We start from the raw sequence: 21454 nt of genomic DNA on the forward strand, positions 1-21454 counted from the left end.
AAGCCTATGACTGATGAAAATAGGCTGGCAACCTTCCTGGAAACACTTCCTTTTCTTCAGATCATCGTTAGCGCTTCGAACAATGTGGTTGATGCAAATTCTATGCCACTGCTCGCAGCAGCACTATTGTACAAACGCCGTGTAGTGGATGTAATGAGGTATATTTGGCTCATACACAACGACATTATATTTCAAATGAATGAAAAAAGTAGAGAAAAACAACAAACGTAAAAGGTGACGGCGTATTTCAAACCAACAACAATGTGAAGAACGCTTCAATGCACATTAGCCTTTGCGCTGCGCCAAAAAACGAAAAGATACGGATTAATAAATAACGTAATCACAAAAAAGGCAGCGGCTCGAGCAGCAAGTTGTCGATCGGGGCAGCGCGCTCACAAAAGGGCGACGTAACGACTATTGTACAGCATCGAAACAAGCGTGGCTTATAGCTGCATGATCACGCATAGATATATCATATATGGCTGAGAGGGGGCACAAGGGTTGGTGGCGTTAACGCACGATTGCATGGTGGGGTATAGGAAGTCGTGCTTGGATGATTGTTGTTGAGCGGTAGTGATGATGTGAAAGAATGCCTTTCGTATCGACGTTTCCGAAACGCCGGGTTGTCATAAAAGCAACAGAATGTTGTGATAAACCCGATCACGCAATCGTTCTCTGCTTCGAAACCTATTGTTTGTTTTAAATTACATCACTCAAAGCTGTGCACAATCACAAGCAGGGAGCATTACAACTGTGGCAACTCGTGTGTTTGCAAGCGAGCGGTGGGCACGGCGACGGCACATCTGCAATTCAAATACACCTTATACACGCTCTGTGTGCCACTTCGCAGCACGTTGAAGACTAAATGTTTGCGCGCAATTCTTCTGTCACGGTCAGCTCATGGCACAAAAGCAAAAAATGCGTTCATGTCCAGGGTTCGTCTGACGTAAGCCAGGTTTCCGGGATGGTGTTGCACATAAATAGAACAAGGAATATACAAGAAGTAAAGAAGCATTTCAACGCGTTTCTGGTGTGTGGGGCAGACCGGTGTCGTCTCCGCTCACGCGGTTTAACGCGGAAATGTCAAATCGGCGTCTAGGCAAGCGAGCAAACTCGAGGGGTGCGGGCGTATCATCATGGCTTGTCGGTTGCCAGATGAAATCTGAATGCATGCCGTCCGACGGCGAGGGAGCTGGTTCGACAAATGACACCACCTTCTGTAAAAAATAACAGTAGCTATAAGGTCAGCTTTCGAAATGCCTTTAAATGGTGGGTAGTATCTTTCACTTTCCCTTCCATAAGTTTATCCCTTAACTGAATATAACGGCTACATGCATGGGATGCAAATACAATTTTTTTCAAAACTGTATGAATACTTTCAACTTTATTCCCATTTAGTCACATTGTTTTGTTCTTACCGGTCTTCCCGAGTGGTGAAGGTTGACTGTAAGGGATGAACTGAGGGTAGCGATACGCTGTCCTCTGTCGCCAGGTGGAGCTTCACGTTGTCTCATGATGCGAGGGGAGGGAGCGATCGGATCTCCTCTTCTCATCGTCTCTTCCGGAGAATGAATCGGATTAAAATCCGCAGAAGATTTAAAATTCTAAAAGTAGTAAAACGCCTTTGTCGAAATGGATATATACGTATGTCATTCAATTGGCTGTATACATATATCAAAAAACCATTTGTGAAGGGAAAATGCTTCAATGCCTGAGAAGAGTGTAATTTGTATAACGTTTGCTGCGTATAAGTACAAAAAAACATTAAACATTGAAAAAATTAAGAGTTTGGTCGTCAAGCGGTGGTTTCAAGTAGGTAAAAATAAGCGTTAGTTTCATCCCTCTCTTACCTCACAGTGAATGTTGCGCGGCGCCCGCGTTTCCGCTTGCTGTCCCCTATAAACAACGAAATCCACTCCCGGATGCAAATACACTCTGGATGCCTCTTCCTCCTCCCGGATCGGAGGAATAGAATGAGGATGATATGAATGTGGGACCTCTGCCGGGTCGCGCATGCGCACAAAACGCCCATTGTCCGCTCTATTATGACGCTGGTCGTAACCAGCGTCCCCGTAGCGCCATCTTCCGGCATAGTTTTCCGCGGGAGGGTGATCGTAAGGTGGGGCACCGTAACGCGTCTGGTAGCGTCTGTGGACGGGCACGTCATCGCGTGACGTATAATGGCCGAATCTTCCGCCGTGACGTCGATACTGCATACACCTTTAAAAATAATAAACATTGTACTTCAATATCAACAAGTGTCATGCCACCGTGTACGGAACGTCGTTAACAGCACAAATTTAGTGTTGGATTTTCGTTTCTAACAACTAGATCTTGCGATTTTGTGACAAATTTTGCTACAAAATTTACTGGCACAGAGCTAGGGGATAGTTTTTGTCGTAAGCGTCGTCACTTTAAACCCAAGTCATGCAGGAAATTTGAAGTCTAACCGTACCTCGCGCAATGACAGACGTTGCTGTTGTTTTGATTGCTGTTTGCTCGCGAGTGTCGACACGAGCACTGGTGATGGTGACAATCACACTCGAGTTCGCCCGGAGGCGACGGAGGAGGAGTCGGTGTTTTCAGACGTGGTCCTCCACCAATCGGGATCACCTCGGCAGGAGGACCGATTAGTGATAAGATCACCGGAAGAAGGATGAGGCCGTTGACGACTCCTAACAAAATGAGAATCCCGAGCACTTGGAAGAAATACCTGGGTTAGAAAAAATCATTCAATTAGATCCTATTATGAAAGGTTGAAATGTGAGCAAATGTAAAATGATCTTAGTGCTTGTATTTCAAGATCGATGTTGGACACTAATATGGTTGTTGGTGCTATTTGAACAATATGGCGTGGCCAAAAGATGTACCATTCACCACGGTAACCATGTGGCTAAATAGAACTAATGGTGATTAGGCGATTTGTAGTATACTACAAACCCTATAGGGTAAATAACAGAAAATATACAAAATATGTAAATACTAGTTATCCGAAAGTCATCTCTCTTACTTTGTTATAAATTCGAACTCTGATCCGGCCAGCATAACCACCCCGAGTAAAGTAGATATCGAACCGTCAACTACAGGACCGAGCATATGTCCGATGCTCCTCGCAACTCTGTCTTTCCTGTAGCAAAACAAACGTTAATCACTAACCCAGGAGCGGGAGAGATAACAGTTTACTCCAGTTGTCAACTTACCTGGTCCCGCATGATGTGATGTAGGCGAAGGTAATGTGTACAGTAAACTCGACGCCGAGTCCAATGGCAGCAACGAGTATTACAGCTGGCACGGCGCTGAGTTTCACTCCCGCCCAGCCCATGTAACCTAGCAGTTCGGTGGCGATCATGGCGAGGAAAAGCGCCTGAAAGAGCACAAAATTCAATACAGAACTTGTGTTTGAGACACTGTTCGCGGCGATTGTAGAAATTAAACCTGAAAACATTCCTAAAGTTTATACAACAGTAAGCGTGACCGATCGTCGATTTTAGCGGATTAGACCAGAAAGTCGGTGGGAAGCGCAGTGAAAACGTGCAAGCCGCGAGCGGATCTGTTTCTCCCGCAGATTTGACGCTCAAGCGCGTTTAATTACATTCCAGCGCGCGAGCATTAGCGTTTTTCCTGGTTGTTCCGTAAACAAGACACAGCGCAGGTGGGCTCGTGTCATTCACGCCACGTTGAACACGGAGGTGAACAAAATGGTGGAACAAGAAGATAGCGGTTCAAAATAATTGTAATTGAATTTGCTACTGCAGCCGCCAAGCTTTCCGATGGAGGTGTGTTACTTAGCTACCGAAACTTCAATTAGAGTAAATATATTTTCGGGACAGAAGCCCTATTTCTGTCACTAATTTTGCAAATAAAGATCAAACAATTACAGTAATCGCAAATACAGACAGCACAGATTAAGATGGTTCGAGAAGCAACGCAATATTTTGTCCAACTTGTGCACGAAAATCATAAATGTAAAAATTTTTTCCCAAAATGTTCAGTCCCCAAATCGCACAGTTTCAAATAAATCAGTTATGTGCATACCATGATAGCAGCAGCCCAAGGGTTGAACAGGATGAGGGACAGAACTATAAACACTGCTCCTATCACCGCACCAAGAGAGATGAACAGCCAGTAGCGCAAGTCAATGTACTGTTGCCAAAATGTGAAGGGGTAACCGCTGGGATAGGTGTTGAGGTCTGTTTCAGCGGCCATGGTTTCGCATATACTCCTCACACTGCGAATTACCGTGACGAAATCCTCGTTTTCTCGCATGCCTGTAATTTCCCAAGTAAATAATTTTTTCGATTATGTCCATAGAAATTTAAATACAGTTACTGTCCAGGCAATCATTAAAAACTATTTTTTATACAAAGTCAATTGCGCATGATCAGTTACTATATCAGACAACAAGACGCAAAATATTCATACACGGTTGGTATTAGACACGATTAAACAGTTTAAACCCTACACAAGTTACCGCAAACAATATTACAACTTTACCGTTGAGATAAAACGGCATCTGTGAGTATATGATGCCAGATGATGGGGGGATGATCATGTTCAATCCATCGCGGGAATCGTGAAAAGTTTTTGGGACCGGGATGATGGAAGCTTGTGATGCGGCATACGCCAGAGGATCATTGCTGTGCCACACTGTAAGGTAATTGTAGAAACCATCCTCATTGATAATCCCGTCATCCGATACAAGACGAACGCGATTTGTCTGCAGAAAACACATATTTTTTTGTTTGTTTTGAGAAACGATTAGAGGTTCGTATGTTTAGTCAACCGCATGAGCCAAGACCAGAAATACAAAGAGTATATAAACTACTGCAAAATTGATGCATTTATGATAAATAACGCATCCCGAAAACTAGCAGTGAAAAAAAAATATATAAACGGATATATAATTGAACACAAGGGTAATCCTATATTTTTTTGACGCTGTCCTTTGAGTAATCCCTAATTGGTCCAAGTTCAAAGTTTAGCGTATCGTACATAAAATTATACACACCCGATCGCATTTGGAGCCAATAGGAGTGCAACCGATGCGACCAATATCCGTGGGATCTTCAACTCGACCAGTTTGTGCGAGAAGTTTGTACGCCAGTATCGTCTTATCACTCACGTCTGTGGACCATGTTGATGAATTAACCCTGTTTGCTGCCCAGTCTTTGTCAAAACTCTTCTGCAATTCTACAAAACCAAAAAAGAGATTGCAAAATTTCTGATCAACCTCTAAATATCCTTAAAGAATTTTTCGTACCGATCAAATATTCACGGAAATAATGAAGCCAGAACTTCTCAACGCTGCCGTCCGGTTGCCTCATGACGTAACTGATATTTCCCACTTGGTTGTGAAGGCGATAGAGATTACGTTGCTCACGGGCATAGTCGAACTCTACAAAATTACAGTGGGCTCAGGTAAGTATTGAAACCACAAAACAGCTAACTGGAGATCGCGTAAGAGCCTGTCGCGTGATGTACCTTTAGTGATAATGTACATTGGGTAGAATGAAAAGTAGGTGGTTTGGGCGACAATCGCTTGATGCTCACGAGTTCCTTTTGGAAGCACATCGCCGAGATCCAGGCCGTCCCTTACTTGGGTACATCCGTATATGGAGGCAGCTAGCAATCCGCCGAATAACACCAGCACGAAGATCTGCAAGAGGAGGCGGGTGTACTTGCGTTAGTGTGATGATTGCAAGCAGATAATATACGTTTCGAGGGCATAATTTCAGGGTGCGGAGGATTCGGAACGTTAATCAGTTTCGATTATTTCCCACACACGTACATTTACACTTGAGTGTAGCAGCAATGAAAACACTACTCAGTGGGTTTGCGCATTAATAAACCGGAACGACATAAGGCTGCACAGCATGAAGTGTATTCTCTGGAAAGTGCGCTATTACGTGCTTACCTCGCATAAACATACGCATCCTGTTAATCACCCACCGCAGTCACGCCCACGTGTAACTACACACAACTCACCCGAGAGGAGTTCTTCATTAGGAAGGGGGAGTAGTAGCGCTCGCCCAGCTGGTTCAAAGTCATATTGGGGAGCACAGCCAAGTTTGCGTAGAGAGACCCGGAGCGCTTGCCGCCACAACAAAGAGTCGACGATCGTCTGCGATGCGGCACGAGGCTGTGGGTGGAGCTGCGTACACTTTCCATGGGAGTGGTGAGGTTGGTGGGTGGGTTGCTTCCGTTGGTTCGCAGAGTTCTTACGCTTGATGCAGGAGTGATGGTCGACCGCATGCTAGGCTGTAAATACCGTGAGGTGTGGGTTTAAGTTTTGAGTATTTTAAATAAAAGCTTGTCAAAAAGCAAAGTTGGGTTCTGCTATTATTCTACCCCTGAATAAATTGGATTTAAATAAACAGACGCTGATGTCAAAAAGTTAAGTTACCCTTTCGGGGCCATTCTCCAAGGAAGGTGGCGGGCCTTCGCTCTCCGCAAATGCAACTCTTGGTCTCTGTGGGGGCGCTTCCGACTGATGTGGGTCATTGGGGCTGTATTGTGGGGGCGGGGTACGTGGGTTGAGGTCGTGTGTTGGGTCCATGCCCCCATTGCGATCGGGACCGTTTGGAGATTGGAAACTTGTATTGGCTGCCGGCCCGAGGACGGTCACATAGGAATCGTTGGAGTAGGCCTGTGTATGCAGTCGTGGTAATGTAGTACACACTAGGCGCTGTTATTAGCGTATTTTAAATCATGTTACAGGTGTGATTTCGTAGCGATAAACACGGGCCTGTGTCATACCTGTATAGTGTGATGCATGGTGATGGTTGTCGAGCCAGGCAGAGGCCCGTTTTGCCGGTGACACTGATGGCATGTGTGGTCACTTGCAGGCCTCGGAGGGTTGTTTTGCTCACTCAGGTCAATCACCTCGTTGGTGGTCGAACTGAAACGTAACAACAGCGTTATATCTTTATGAAACTACAGGATAAGGGCGCCATTTGCGGGCGTTTTGAGTAAGTTTCCACTTGGCATACCTGCGGAAACAGAACAAGATGTCCAGTCGGTTCGCTTTCCTTCGTTCGAGATCAAGGCTGAGAATAGCGGGAAAGATCACTAACACGGAAATCAGATTGAAGAGGGTGACGATTGACGCCTGAAAAGAAAAACTCGCGTTGAAAGAGGGCTCAGGTCCACAGACTTTGTCCAAAGCGAAATGGAATCGCAATTTCTTGTCAAATGTACATAACAAGAGATAAAAGTTCAATTAAGTATTGCGCATTTCAGTGCAAAGCGATTATGCCCTTCCTAAATCCCTGGAAACTAAAATGTTAGCATTGGAACGTTCAATGGAGCCCATTGGATTAGTACTGCTGTATTCAATCGACCTATACACAACTTTCGCTCTGCCAGGCAAAAGAAAAGACTAAGAATCCAAACTGGAGACTCGTAAAGACCCACATACGCTAGCTCGGTGGCTCCGGGCTATCGACGACAACAAGGCCACACAGGACGAATACGCTGTTTTCTGGCAGCGGACGCCCGCGTTCAATCGCTTCATTTCAAAACATCTGTCGTCGCTCGTTTCGGTTCGTATGAGAACAACCAGAAAACACGCTTGAGAACTTGACGTCTGTTTTTTCAGGGAATGCCCACGCCCATTTACATGCTTTATTTATTTATCACACACACCCGATTGCAATTTGGCAAGCGGACATTTTCTTTAATTGATCTGTTTGTTCGCCGGTTGAAACGGGTAAGTGAGGAATGAACGTTCATGCTCATGGCGAAAGATCTTCAAAAAGATTGAATTCAGAAATGTTCGGCTTACCACGTCAAATCTCAGGTTTCGAAAATCATTTCCGAAGGCTTAAAGTCTTGCTCTGAATCCCCAACGGTGTTGTGTTCAGTGTAGGTGAGCATGCAATTTTCTGCACGCACACTGGCAGTGTTTTTAACCCATGACATTTGCATATGTTCTGGAACGCGGGGTTGTCGAACCCTAAGCGCATAAGCGCCTAAAGCGAGCATAAGCGCCTAAAGCGACGCCAAGTAAAAAAGGTTTATGGCAGAAGGCGTCACGGCCTCTCGTCAATCACAGTTCTGCTTTTGTGGATAAAACAGACCCGGTGGTCCCACGAAACCTTGACAGTCCGATGTTGATTGGCCAGAAAGGAACAGACAGGTCTTCATCCGACGCCTCGGTACTTCAAACGCCTGTTTTAGGTGGAGTTTTGTTGAAAAGAATGTTGGGTGTGTGAGAGCAGTACCAGTGTGTACTTTTGGACTAACTCCATTTTTTTAGAATCGCTCGATTGGTCCCACTACGTCGGTGAATTTAGCTACGTGTAGGCTCATACACCCACGAACATCAGGTGTATCAAGTTGCAATAAATGGAATGCAATTCGTTAACATATATTTATTGTCGGCACATTAGAAAAAAACCTGTGTCTAAAATCAGTCGATATCCAACGCTGTTTTACTAACTGGGCTGAAAGAAATGATAGGCGGTAAACACAATTTTGCAAAACGCTTCGTTGTTCATGGAAAAAAAGTTTTTTGACAAGGTTAAGCTCATTTTTGAAACGTCATTACGACAAGAATGCCCATGAATTCAAACTCTTCGCCAGGGAAAATACTTCAGCAGATTTCGGGCTCAGTAATCCGTCGATGATCGATTCCGAGACTGCAGAGGTCTTCACAGGAACCAACGCCGGTCAAAAACAACCGGGTGAGATTTGGTAGCCGGGCTTCTTTGTAAATCTACACCGGTGTTTGTTCTGCCGGTCGAGCCGTCATCGCCGGTATTAACCTTAACCTTTCGCACCTCGCCAGGGCCCGGGGCTCAGTTGCTTGGCCCTGTAACCCAGCTGATGGATCGTCGCCCAACCAGGCCTCCTACCCTCTTGCTGATATAAATCAATCGCGGCGTGACCTCGGTATTTTCGTTTAGGATTAGGCGGCGGCATGAGAACGACCGCTGTCTTGGGCCCACCGTCGCCCATTTGAAGGCGCGTTACGTGTCACGGGGCCCCTGTCACGCTCCAAAGCAAGCCCCGTGCGTTATTGGTGGCGCCAGGTGCAAAATCTACGACCGTACGCTTTTCTCTCACCTGCAAACCGAAGGCACGCAGTGCTGGCATGGGAATGATAAGCGAGAAGAGGAACCCTGACAAAATGGCAATGGAGGTTAGGACGACACTGACTCCAACCCGCTTCAAACATTCCCCGGTTCGCTCCTAGAAAGAAACAAGAACTGTGTTACAATCTTGCGGCCGCGACGGATTGGGCGCCCGTAAAAACCCTTGGGGTTTACAATTTTATATCTGCCACGGCGCCGGATTTCTGTAATTGCGGTTATTATTTTGATCGATCATCTCATAAATAGCACAGCAATGCTGTAGGCCGAGTTGAACAGACTGAGCTCAATTTTCTCCTCGCTTGTCGTACCTGAAAGGGTATGTAGGACAGGACAGCAATTTCCCCGAAGTGATGCGCCATGAGGAACATGTCGTCCACGCCGAGACCCAACATCAGGAAGGGCAGGACCTGGAAAATATTTGTGGTAAATCGAAAAAATACGACAAAAAATCGTTGCTTTTGAGTGAAAAAAACGTGGAATATTACCTGCGTCGAGGCTGCGTTGAAACTGATCCCGAAAACTGAACACATTCCGAGGCCGGCGGCAACCGAGAGAGCCACGAGCAAAACTCCAACCAACCCGACCAAGCCTTGCGACCTCGAAGCACTTTTTCTCATGAGCGTGAGGCAAGCGTAACCCATCTGCAATCGACATCGCATGTTTTGCACGGGCTTGATGCTGCGTAACGGCGCATGACGCTTCGCGTCGATCAAAGGCTCTGTCCGGCGACGACTCTTAAGCACTCTGCTCCTTATATGTATATGTACCGCCCAGGGGTTTGGCCCCGTCAACAATTAGGTCTTAGCTTAGGGCTTTGCCTTGTTTTTCGTGTGGATTTTCGGCGTCGTTTTTATTTGCAATGTCGCGAATGTCAGCGACACCATCGCCAAACAGAAAATAATATCTTGGTTTAAAATACACGGCACTGTATTCCTATACGCATGCTGACATGTACAGTACAATCATGTATTCAATCAGTAGCCCGAAATGAGGGCGCAAACATCTTACCATAAGAAGGTAGCCTCCCAATACTCGCACAAAGCTGATGTTTGAGAACTTCAACAGTATGTCCTCGGCTGTTGCAATGCTAAAAGCATCCAAAGTCTGGTTGACAGTTGCGTTTGCCGGTTGCTTAAGTGAATACATTTTCTGTGCAAAATCGCGGATAATTAGTCACACGAAGATTATTTTACAGAGTGATATATTTGAGCTTGTAGAAGTCAACCTCAAATGGAGAGTATTTTGTGACTTACGTTGACGAACTTTCTCTGCCAAGTATACAAAACGTCCTTGGCCTTGTCGATCGTCCAATCGATATTCACAGTTTTGTAACTCTGGTCGTGAAATTCGAACATATTTTCGGTGGCCATTAAGTTGAACAACGTCTGAAGTCCTTGGGCACTGTGACAAAATAAACGCCGTGTCATTCTTGTGGTCTGTGTAAGCTGTAAATACTCAGGTAACATCCAAGCAGACATTTTATTGCCACAGTTTTATTTAAATTTCAACGATGTTACATCCAAACTCTATAACCTCAATGGTTCTGTCAGTACTTATTGCAGTTTTTTTAGTGGTGATTCTGTACCAAATGAGAATGAATTGATTTACTTTGATTGAAACTTTGAGGACACATTAAGGATTGCTAGAAAATCTATCACCATGTCGACTGTCACAAGTTAGTCTTCTTGGCGGTGATAACGCCTCCAGGCCGTGAATTGCGCTAAACAATGAACGCCATGCTGCATTTACGATGTTTCGCGGCGGTGGTCGGTGATAAACCGTCGCAATCCATCACCAAGTAGCCGTGGATTAAGGTACAGGTGTTCTCTGGCTGGTCTGAGAAGCTGTGAAGTGACAGCCGCGACAAGTCACTGTCAAGACCGAGGAGAGGCTGTCTAGCTAGCTACGCCCTTTCGCAACCTTTACCATTGTCCTGGGCTCGGTCCAAGAAACAGCTTTCCACCTGACAACCCCCCGTCAGAAAATAGGCGACCCACGAGTTCGCCGGATCGCAGCCGCTGTTTACTTTAGCGCCAAATGCCTGTACGCGCACGCGAACGAACGCACAAAACGATTTGCAAACCCTCCGCCCAATGTGCATCCCTTACTTGGTAAGTTCACCGCTGGCGTTCCTCCTGATGCCGCCGACAATAAGGTCCAGTGGCCATCGCATAAGCTTCGTGGCATAGGCCGCACAACTGCCGTTTAAAATCTCCTTTACATTTGGAAGCTTAAAAAATTTAAAAGTTAAATTTAGTTGGGGGTTAAACACGGTATATCGGACATTTATCAGTGTTGCTTGGTAAGTATTGGTGGCTTAGGGAGCATCCAAAAAATAATGTTCTTGGTATTTTGTCACATGGAGTATACTTCACACAAAATAAGGTTTCCTTACATCTTTTGATTTGAAGTTAGGGGCCGTTTCAGGACACTCTGGGTCGTAGGGGTCCAAGCACCATCGCTCGACGTAGCCAGTTGTAATACCACCCTATTGGAATATATACACTACGTTAATACGTATGCAAATGCCATTTCGCAGTAGGAAAACGCTCGAACATCGGTGACTGGTTTAAAGCAGCGTTACTTGAAACTGTCACTGCTCAAGTTTTTTAGGCTTTACCTGCACCATGAGAGCGCGGTAAGTGCGCAGTTCTTCATTAAACGAGCCAAAGCTGGTTTCCAGCATACGATCCAACAGCCCGATCGGGTCTAAAGTCTTCCAAGTAATGTCCCCTCTGCGAAAGAAACATAACCTTTGCAACTCTTACTTACTTCCTAACATTGATATGTAAAAAGTAAATAAAGAAAATATCATTAACCTCACATGCCAACTAAATTTAAATGCCTCAGGGTAGACATTGTCATTTAACGCTGTGGAAACGTGGCTTGAGTATGCTGCTACATGTTTATATCTTCCCAAACATCTGTTTTCTTTTTTTACTTACGAAACTGTAGCAAGAGGAGTTTTCGGTCCCAACAACTTGGATCCTTCCCAAAAACAGTCAAGTGGTCCGATAATAAGACAAGGAAGAATTTTGTCAAGAATCTAAAAATGTTGGAAAGTTTTTGGTCGTGCGATGGTTGTAGTTCATAGGGCAATAAAATGACCGTTTTTTAACTCACAATTCCAAAAATATTGCCGTCTTCCGTGCTTATAGTTTGCTTGTAGCAAACATCTTCGAAGCTCCAAGTTCTACAAAGTTTGTCCACATTTAATACGCGAAATCTTGAAAGCATACTTGCGGGAAAATGCATTCACTTACTGGTTGAACATGTAGACAGACACCTGAGTAGCAGCCAAAGCGGCCTCCAGGTGGTATTTTAATGCCTCGACAGTGGCAGCGTTTTCGCCTGTTTGGATGAGAAGCTGTGCGCTGTAACTCGAGGTTGTTCCTCCAGTAACCGATTTACCGTACTCAATTTCCGACTGCAGTTGGCCGTTTGCTAAAAATAAGCAGGAAAGTTTTGAGAAAACGTGACGAGTCGTTAACGTCTAATGGTCTCGTGGCAACATTTTTCGAGGTACTCTCCAGCCATACCAAAAGCTTGGTAATAGCGCGTATGTTCGTGTAGTGTTGTGTTTACAGAAAAATCCCTCATTTTCCATGAAATGTGACAACTCAGTCCATTAGGATGTCTGCGCATTTTTGGACATACTATTGTACGTTAATTGCATATCATTTGACGCTGAGTGTACACAGCAATCAAGGGTTTGGTGTTGTTTTCCTAATCCGCACCGGTAACGTTACTGTTCAATGCTTTTCTCCGAGCCACAGCACTTTTGGTGGGTGGCAGTCTCTATAAAGCGACGACAGCATGCCATTGTGATCAACAAGTGGCAACCTTTGTGCACCACCTGCTCAACACTTTTCGTCTTGGGAGGGTCTAGACCGCTATTTATGGCCGCGGTTGTGTTACTGCCCGGACTAAATCTCCCATTCTTTGCGGCGCCACAGCATGCAGATAACGTTATCGGCGCGTAATTGCATGTTGTGGGGGATCGAATTAGCGTGGCTGTCGAGCGGTGGCACTGTGGCGCCTTTACAGAACGAAGGCTGCGACAAAGGATAGAGGTCGCGGCGATTGCCCTTTAGATAAGCTTATTACAGGTCTTTTAAGTAGATTTTGAACGCTGTGGCTACACAGAGGTGCGAGAGACACACACGAACAAATCGCAACCTCAAACAAGACTCCGCCCGACGTGGATTGGCATATCTCGATCGGGCGCCAGGCCGCTTCTTATCTTTTAACCCGTCGGGCAATGCAAAAAATAAGTACATTTCATCGCGAAGACACGCACCGACTAAATCGCTAGGCCGTTAAGCCTTTGCTTCCCTTAGGCGGTCAAGGGTTACCGCGGAGGGGTTCTGCGGGGTTGCAAGATTCAGACGCAAATGACCGCAAATTTCTCATCAAGCACGCTTCTCCGTGTTAGATTGTGAAACAGAAAATAACTTGCGGTGAGCTGAGGGTTTACATCCCTTGAGGGCCAGTGAAGACAGCAAGGGCAACGACGGATGGCTTGGGCGCTGGCGTCAGTGAGATTACGGGGCACGTTGTTGTCATTCCTTTATCTGGTCGCCCACCAGCCGCGATCGAACCACTTCTATCACGTTTGCAGTGCAAGGCAAAGCAAATAAGCAGCCGGGATTTAGAAGCAGATCCGACTTCGACGTGAGGCATTAGTCGTGTTTACAGAATCACAGGCACCGCCGAGCCACAACCATTCGACAAAGGACTGTGTAAATCAGCATTCTTGTCACCGCGGTTTCCTGTTATCCACCCACCTTGTGCTGCGATCCATCAAATCGTCGACATTTAGCCGAACATACAAAACATATGGCGACAACTGCTTTATTAAGAAACCAGTTGACTTTGTTTGTTACAAGTGGGAGGTGAAGAAATACTCAGCGTCTGCTCCAAAGTGCGAGAAGTTGTGATCGTCAAATCCTGAAGTCAGCAAAATAAAACATCTGAACCGGGGTCACGAGGCCTCGAAACGTTGACGCAAATGTTTCGGTTCATTGGGAAGGAAGTATGGAGGCATTGTGCCACGTGTCATTCAGCAAGCTACCGAGCTTCATCACAAAACTATCGCTGAACGTCCGTAAAACTATAGAATATAGTACCTAATATGGAAGTTTGAAAGTGTAATGTGATAAATATTTCGCAACAAGCAAATTCTACAAGTTCAAGCAGCAAAACGGTACGATCCTTGTAAAGTTCACCAACAGAGTTGGGAAGCTGTGGTGAAGTTTGAGGTGGCGGTATTTCAAGACAGATAGGCTGTGTTTCGCGTTGGCACGCCAGCGATGCAGAACGGTGACACTGGGTGGCTTCGAGTGAGTTCCGCTAATTTTCTCGCCGCTTCGCTGCATTACTATCGCCCAAGCAGTGGCGAAAAAGATGCTGTTTTGAAAACAGTCTCCACATTTTGCGCCCATCGCCCGTGACAACGTTCGAAGGTAAGCAGAAGGGTGCCACCAACGCACAAAAGAAAGGCTGCATCCTATTTTATCAACGAAAACCTGGAAGCGCACCACAGCTCGCGCCAAACACTGTAAACCCGCAGGAAATTAACGGTTGCAAATATTTTTGTTATTTTAAAGCAAATGTTGAACATCTGCAAGATTTAAAATTTGAAACAACGTTTTCACTGGCAAGACCCAAGAAGGGCATTGCAATAAATCCAAATTATTTTTCCGCTTTATCTTGATAAGTTGAAGGTAAAACCAGTGCTAACGTCGGCGTGTTAGAATACACCGCCCCAAGATCAATATTACTATTTTTAGAGAGGCGCCGTTTCCGTATGCTTCCACTGGCGAAGTTGGAAGGTCGCTGTTGTGCAGCAACAAGCCTCGCTGCCCTGCTGTGTTTACACTGTTTGTGCACAACAAAGCGAAAGTTCATGCCACACACGCAAGCAATCTGGCGCTGGCGGATTTAAAGGCAACGTGCCTCCAGCCGCTGCAACGCGTGCGGCCCCGCCGTTGTTTATGGTTTCAGGTCAAAACACCACGCTCCTCCTTATTGCCAGGTGATGGAGGCCGGAACGGGTCGCATCTGGCAAAGAGCGGCACTGCTTTATGTGGTATTGAGGTGACATAGCAGTCGGACGCATAGGAAACTGACCTGTGGTCCAACTACACGGAAGGCCGTAATCAACAGGGCTTGCTACTGATGCGAACGTCGTAAATAGGATAATTACACACCGTGTGTACAGAAGTCGCGCACTTATTGAACCCAACTTGCCCCTCCGTGATATGTCAGGAAATCAATAATGTCATCCGAGCATAGAGACACAACAGCCTTCCACCTGGCGCCAAACTCGCAGAGACCACCCATCGGTGCAGTGCGGAAAAGGAGATGGTGATGGTGAGTCAAGACGCTCAGGCATCGAAACGCGTCGAAACCTGACACGAAATTGTCGACAGCTCTGACACGCGACCGCGAAGTGCAGAATAAGTTTGGCGTGATCTTGATTGACGTGAGAAGAGGCAGCCACTTACTTCATGCTGTCATTCGCATGATGGCAAAAACGACAATACAGCTCTATCTGCAGGTGGCGCGCCCGGCACTTAGGTGGGAAACTTGCGCGCCAAAGAAATCTGCATTGGCATAGGTTGACCAGAACAGACGGAATCAAGCAGCAAGATGCCGGACCCCCGGGCTTCAAAACCGGCAGTAACCGATTCGTTCTGATGGCGGTTTAAGCATGCAGAACTCACACCGCGTCCGACGTATTGATCAGAGCCCGAGATACGATTAAGGATCGACGAAATTGAATAAGAACGTCCCCAAAAGACGACCGGACTGGAGTCCCGCGAGAAAGTCCTTCACAACAACCGCAGCACCCGAGTTGGCAAAGGTTATCGCACCAGTACCACTTGCACCGGGGAAGAAAATTCGATATCTGTCCCACTATCGCCGATATCTCTTGCCACCGACCCGCGACGACGTTCAGCCATCTCCTGTCGTCTCTGCGACTGATTTCCCAATATCTAATTTCACCCAAATGGTGCGCCCATAATGAGGTTACGATAATAAGGCCCAGTGACGACCACCTGCGCGATTTCGGTGTGCCATACCGTTTTAGTCCCAAAGCCGCCCTCGTGGTAATTCGTAAATTGGTGGGCGTGGAAACCACATAAGACAATGTATAATTTAAGCCCTTGCAATCTTTTTCTTCAGGCGGCACACGCCGAAGTACATTAATTCACTATTAAGAGTACCACAATAGGTAAATTGACCAGTCAATGAGGCGGCGCAAGAGTTAAATTGTTACCAGACGCCATCGAGTTTGATGCCCAAGTTTGTCGGGTGTGGGTTGTCTTCGTTCCCCCTTTTGAGTACGGAAGACCACTCCCAAAATTTCCCCAAAAAAGATTGTTCGTGTGTCAAATGATTTATAATAATTTAATCGTGCTGACAATTAGGTTTTTGGTAAATTTATGGATGAAATATTCGCTAATCCAAATAATTTATCATCAATACTCGACGTCACAATCAGTTACGAAATAACAGGGTCGTTTAAATTGGGAATGTGTAATGTTGCATGTATCTGACTTTATAGTTTAAGTCACTGCATAACGAATCCCTATATTGCCTAGGTATGTAATAGGAAGTAACTGCGACATTCCTACACCTACTATGTACTGCAAGGTATTTAAATTTGACGATATCTTAGAAATATTTGATATTCTACAAAATTTTAACTAAGATTATTCTAAGATATTAACTAAGATAACTTACTTTCGACCCATAATTTTTCAATGTCGTTTTCCATTCTTGCTTCACGAAAACCCACAGAGCAAGCGCTTAGAAGCAGAAGACCGACGAACAGCACAGAGAAGGCGTTTCTTTGGATAGCGCATCCAGCCTTGAAGAGGATTTGATGAATTGAGGCGCGGAGACGAAGTGCGTACTGGTTGCCTTCCGCCTTGCCCTGGAAAAGATGACGCAACATTGGTTCACACGTGAAAATACTATAGGTTTGTTTGTTTGTTTGTCTATATGATGTCCGAGGTTATACTTCGATTCTGACATTATTTAACGCCCAGTACGCCATAAACGCCGACCAGGCAAGTCTGAAGTTAAAGCTGACGAAACTGTTTTCGTGTAAATGTTTTATCATAGTAAACCTGCCCAGTGTAAACAAACTGTATATGAATATGACACAACACGTCTTTGCTTTAGAACATTAAAGTCTGTACACGTGACAACATGAATACTACGTTGAACCAACGTCGGCAATGTCAACAGCCACTTGTTGTACGTTGATTAGCGGGCTTTGACCAATCCAATTGTTTTCCTGGCAAGCAACAAGCAACAGAAGTTTTTGACAAATCTGTGATCACTACACACAGTTCGGGCTCAGGAAACGCCTCGCTGCTTAACAGAAATGCTTTGGTCTGTCACGGCGAACTCCACCGAAGACCGCAACACGGCAGCGTTGTTAAGTGCTAACTGCTACATGGGATTGCGTCATGGGCCTCTTTCGCGCCCACTGGCTTTTGAATAATTCGCTCAAAACCGTTAACCTAGGACAGACAGGGTGGGCAATGGCACTTATCTTGGCTGGAAAGTCAGAAACAGATTATTGCACCACTTTCACCGCTGCAACCCGAGATTTGCAAAGGTCGAAACCAGAGAAACGAACGGAATTAGCTCGTTCTGATTGATGAGAGATTTGCAGACAATCTGCCTATGATGCATGGCCGACCAAAACATTGCTTGTTCGACGATTCGACGAAACACGCCAAATCCGACTTCCGCGTCGAGTGCGGAAAGTCAGTAAACAGACACAGACCTACGATAGTTTTCACACTTGACACCACGACAAGTCGTTAAGCGTATTTCGGTAAACGGCAGTTTAAATTGTCGCTGGCATGTTCAATGTCTCACGTTGTTTGTTTACATTCACCGACTGAAACCGTTAACACGGATCTAGTAGTAAGTTTGTGTCTTTGCACGGTTCTGTATTCTAATTTAAAAGAACGGTACCAGCTTTTTAAAGGTAATACCGAACGCTTCGATGCGATGACGTAGGCCTTGACACCATAACATAGTAATGGAGAATGCGACGATTGGTGGGTGGTCCAGTCCGTCCACCAGCCCCGGGCAAAATAACGCGACCGCAAACAGAACCGACTTACTCCATTTTGAGCGACGAGAAATAGTTGGACGACAGGCGATGCTTGACGCCACAACGCCGTGATATCGAAGTGAAGGTAATATCTTTCATGTTGCGGTCAACTTCCTACAACGCAGTGTTTCTCTTTTCAAGTAATCACCTTGCTGTTAATTTTGCTCGTCTCATGACAGCAGCACTCGAAGGAAACAGCGCCCGACGCTGATATTATTACCGCTCATTCAACCGGCAGTCATTACTGTCGTCTGGCGCATGTTAATGCTTTCAAAATCAACATCCAAATGTAAGGGGTTTGAATTTAATGGCCAGGACGGGATGGAGGTCGCGGTCTCGGCTGAACTGTCTTTGCATGCTATTTGCCCGTCTGCTGCATCCTGGCGGGTCAAGAGCATCAGGACTCGCACCATTTCACACATTCCGCTGCCGCTTTGGCCCGCAGCCATGTCTCAGATTGTGTTTCGACGTCGGCGGCCTGCGCGGAGCCCCTTTACCATCAAACCTCTTCGTCGCGAAAATACGCACAGGAGAGGCGAGAAATAATCTAATAAGGGGATGCGATTTCGCGCGGCCCTATTGACGAGTAAATAAATCCCGAAAAGTGCGCCCGACGGGAGGCCTGTCGTCAAAAAGCCGGCCCAGCGTCAGTTACGAATTGGAGAGCGCTTTGCGTTTGAAGCGCGAACTGGAGTTCGGGAAGGTTTCGGATGGAAATTACTGACGACAGTTTGCTCACACTGGCCCAACTGGTTTGAAGCGCCGCTTCCACGAATGGGAAGATCGGCATTCACGTTTTCTAGACCTTCCCCATAATCTTGTCAGTTGCGATGGCGGACCTGGTTTAAAAGGATTACAAATCCATTCATCCTAATTTATGACAGAAATGGTATCTGAAGATTGTTTTTGCAGTTTAAACCCACGAACCTTAACAAAGTTTAGCTCAACTCGTCAAATCTAATAAACGTGTTGAACGTTGCGAGCTTCGAATGGATGAGGAAATGGCATAATGATGACAAGACCTATTGTGTAACACGACAACTACATCACGCCACCAAAGCGCTGGCCACCCCAACGTACGCGCGATTCACAGTCTGTGACGCGCGGAATGCGCACGATTTCCGCCAAGCGGCCTAACACGAGAAACGAAGCAAAGCGGGCGTTGAAATAATGTACACAACCCCGAACTCGCCATCCGCTTTTGCGAAGATTTAATGAAAGTCGCGGACCACTCCAAATTGCAGTGTTTATTTCAGCCGTTTCCCGTTGCCGCCGCGTGGGAAATTAGATTTGACTCCACTTTTTCGTTTGCCGCATCACCGTGAGTTCCCCCTATTCGCTTTACCACCACACATGAGACAATTTCACAATTCCAAGTCTAATTGTCAAATGAAACCCGATAAACTGTGGAGCGCTGCTGCAACCGTGGGACAAACCAAAAAGTATTACGTCACGATTTTTTGGAACTACTATTAGTCACGTGAACGATACGCCCCAACCAATCCCCCAAGAGGTCATAAACATTTCGTCATCAGTCAGCAGTACGTACAGCTGACATTTCAACGTGACTTTCCGTGAAAGTCAATTTAGATTTGTTCAATACAATTGCAAGAACACACGACAGCAAAACCACCACGCCACTTTGATGGACTTCTTCAAAATGGCGGTTTGGCAAATTTACATTTAACTCCTGTGACATCAACGAAACGCTTCATAATGCCCGAATGTCTGTTTTACTTGCATAAACGAACACAATCACAATCTATACTGCAAGCACCCATTTGACCTGTGTGAGCATCAACCTTTTTCTACCACGCACGCCCGATGCCTTATTATTCGTCGGCCAATCGTGTCACCTTATTTGCATGCAGTACAACGTATTTGACTATTTTGGTGTCATTACCAAAGTGGCGTGACTGTTACGCCACCCTTACTTACTTGCTGGACACGCGAGAGTGCAAATTTAGCGTCGCACCAACTTGGTCTACTCAACAGATCGAGGTCGTTGCGAATCCGTTCTCGTAACTGCTGAGAGTTGGACGATTGCTGAGCGCCGTTAGGCACAGGTGAGTTATTGCTTCGCCTTTGCTGAGATATTCTGTCCAGCTCTTCCTGACTATTGGTTCGGGACGTGGCCGAAATTTCGGGGACCACCCTCCTTTCGGCTTCGGGCTGTGGAGGGGATACCGAAGCTACGTGGTCTGTGCGACTCACGTTGACGGAGTCAGCTTGCGTGGCTGCAAAACGGACCCTCGAGGTATTTGTGGCCGTGGAGGCGCGAATCCACGGGTCCTCAACAACTTCCTTGCCTGGTGAAGAAGAATCGCCCGGAACATCGCGCTCTGTCAAAGGCTCGTCTTGTAGGCCAGGTAAGATTTCATGCCTTGACGACCTGTCCGAGCTGGCGGCGCTCGTTGCATCTTCTTCTGCTTTAGTTTCGTCTTTGGTCATGCTCGCAGAACGCTCCGAACGACTTGAATCCAAAGACGAACCCGATCGGGACTTTCGTCTGCTTAATGTCTTCCTGTTGGTTAAACTATTTTGCTGGTTCGTGGTCAGAGATTTTTGCACCTTGTTTCCAGATAGTTCAGTTAGCTTGGAGGAAGAACTACGGTTGTCAGCGTTCCACTGTGACGACTCGCTTGAACTGTTCAGCAGCCTCCAATCGGAATCGCAAGACGATGAAAAACTGGCCAAATAAAGCTGATCCCTATCCTTGCCTCGTGTAAGCACTGGCGACGAAGAGGGCTTGACTGGACGCGCACGGATTGTACCGTCGGATAAATACGCGTCGCTGGCAGTGTTTGCATCACGATTTTCCAACGATTTGGTATCCTCCGATTGATTGGCGATTTGCCCTGAAATGCCATCCGCGTGCAATGTATTTACGTCATCATTTCTAATTGTTGCTGATTGGTTTGGGGTACGTGGCGTGATGGTAATCACGTGGCTTGTCTGTTCGCCCACCACGAGCGTAGTACCGCCGGCCTTTCCATCAGGCGGGGAGTTGCCCGAAACGTTGACATCAGCGTTGCGAGCACGTGCTTGATTTCCATCCATCATATCGCGCGGAGTTATGCCATGTTTGGAGCAGAGCAGCACGTGGTTCAGAAAAATAGTACTCGGAAGATGTCGTTTTCATTATAAGACAACAGACACTTGACAGACTAACGCATATGCTCTGTTTAAAACGACTGAAACTAAAGGATTGGAA

At 46.2% G+C, this 21454-nt stretch overlaps 1 protein-coding gene across 1 annotated transcript; it reads right to left on the minus strand.

Moving 5' to 3' along the window:
• Positions 1-150: 150 nt before the first annotated feature.
• On the minus strand, positions 151-21454 carry LOC145914207 (protein patched homolog 1-like). The gene is made up of 28 exons (XM_083002001.1): positions 20179-21454; positions 16848-17040; positions 12359-12539; positions 12219-12288; positions 12041-12141; positions 11716-11830; positions 11491-11583; positions 11204-11325; positions 10349-10496; positions 10104-10244; positions 9581-9736; positions 9404-9502; positions 9067-9192; positions 6990-7108; positions 6757-6898; positions 6404-6646; positions 5986-6258; positions 5482-5656; positions 5261-5395; positions 5009-5190; positions 4495-4717; positions 4036-4268; positions 3201-3364; positions 3011-3127; positions 2456-2713; positions 1851-2220; positions 1419-1604; positions 151-1217 (listed from the first exon to the last, which is right to left on the minus strand). Exons 1-28 carry the CDS (start codon positions 21301-21303, stop codon positions 1017-1019), a joined length of 5691 nt encoding a protein of 1896 aa, XP_082858127.1. The 5' UTR covers positions 21304-21454; the 3' UTR covers positions 151-1016.

This window comes from Ascidia mentula, chromosome 1 (genome assembly GCF_947561715.1).
Source record: "Ascidia mentula chromosome 1, kaAscMent1.1, whole genome shotgun sequence".
In the NCBI taxonomy this organism is placed as follows: Eukaryota; Metazoa; Chordata; class Ascidiacea; order Phlebobranchia; family Ascidiidae; genus Ascidia; species Ascidia mentula.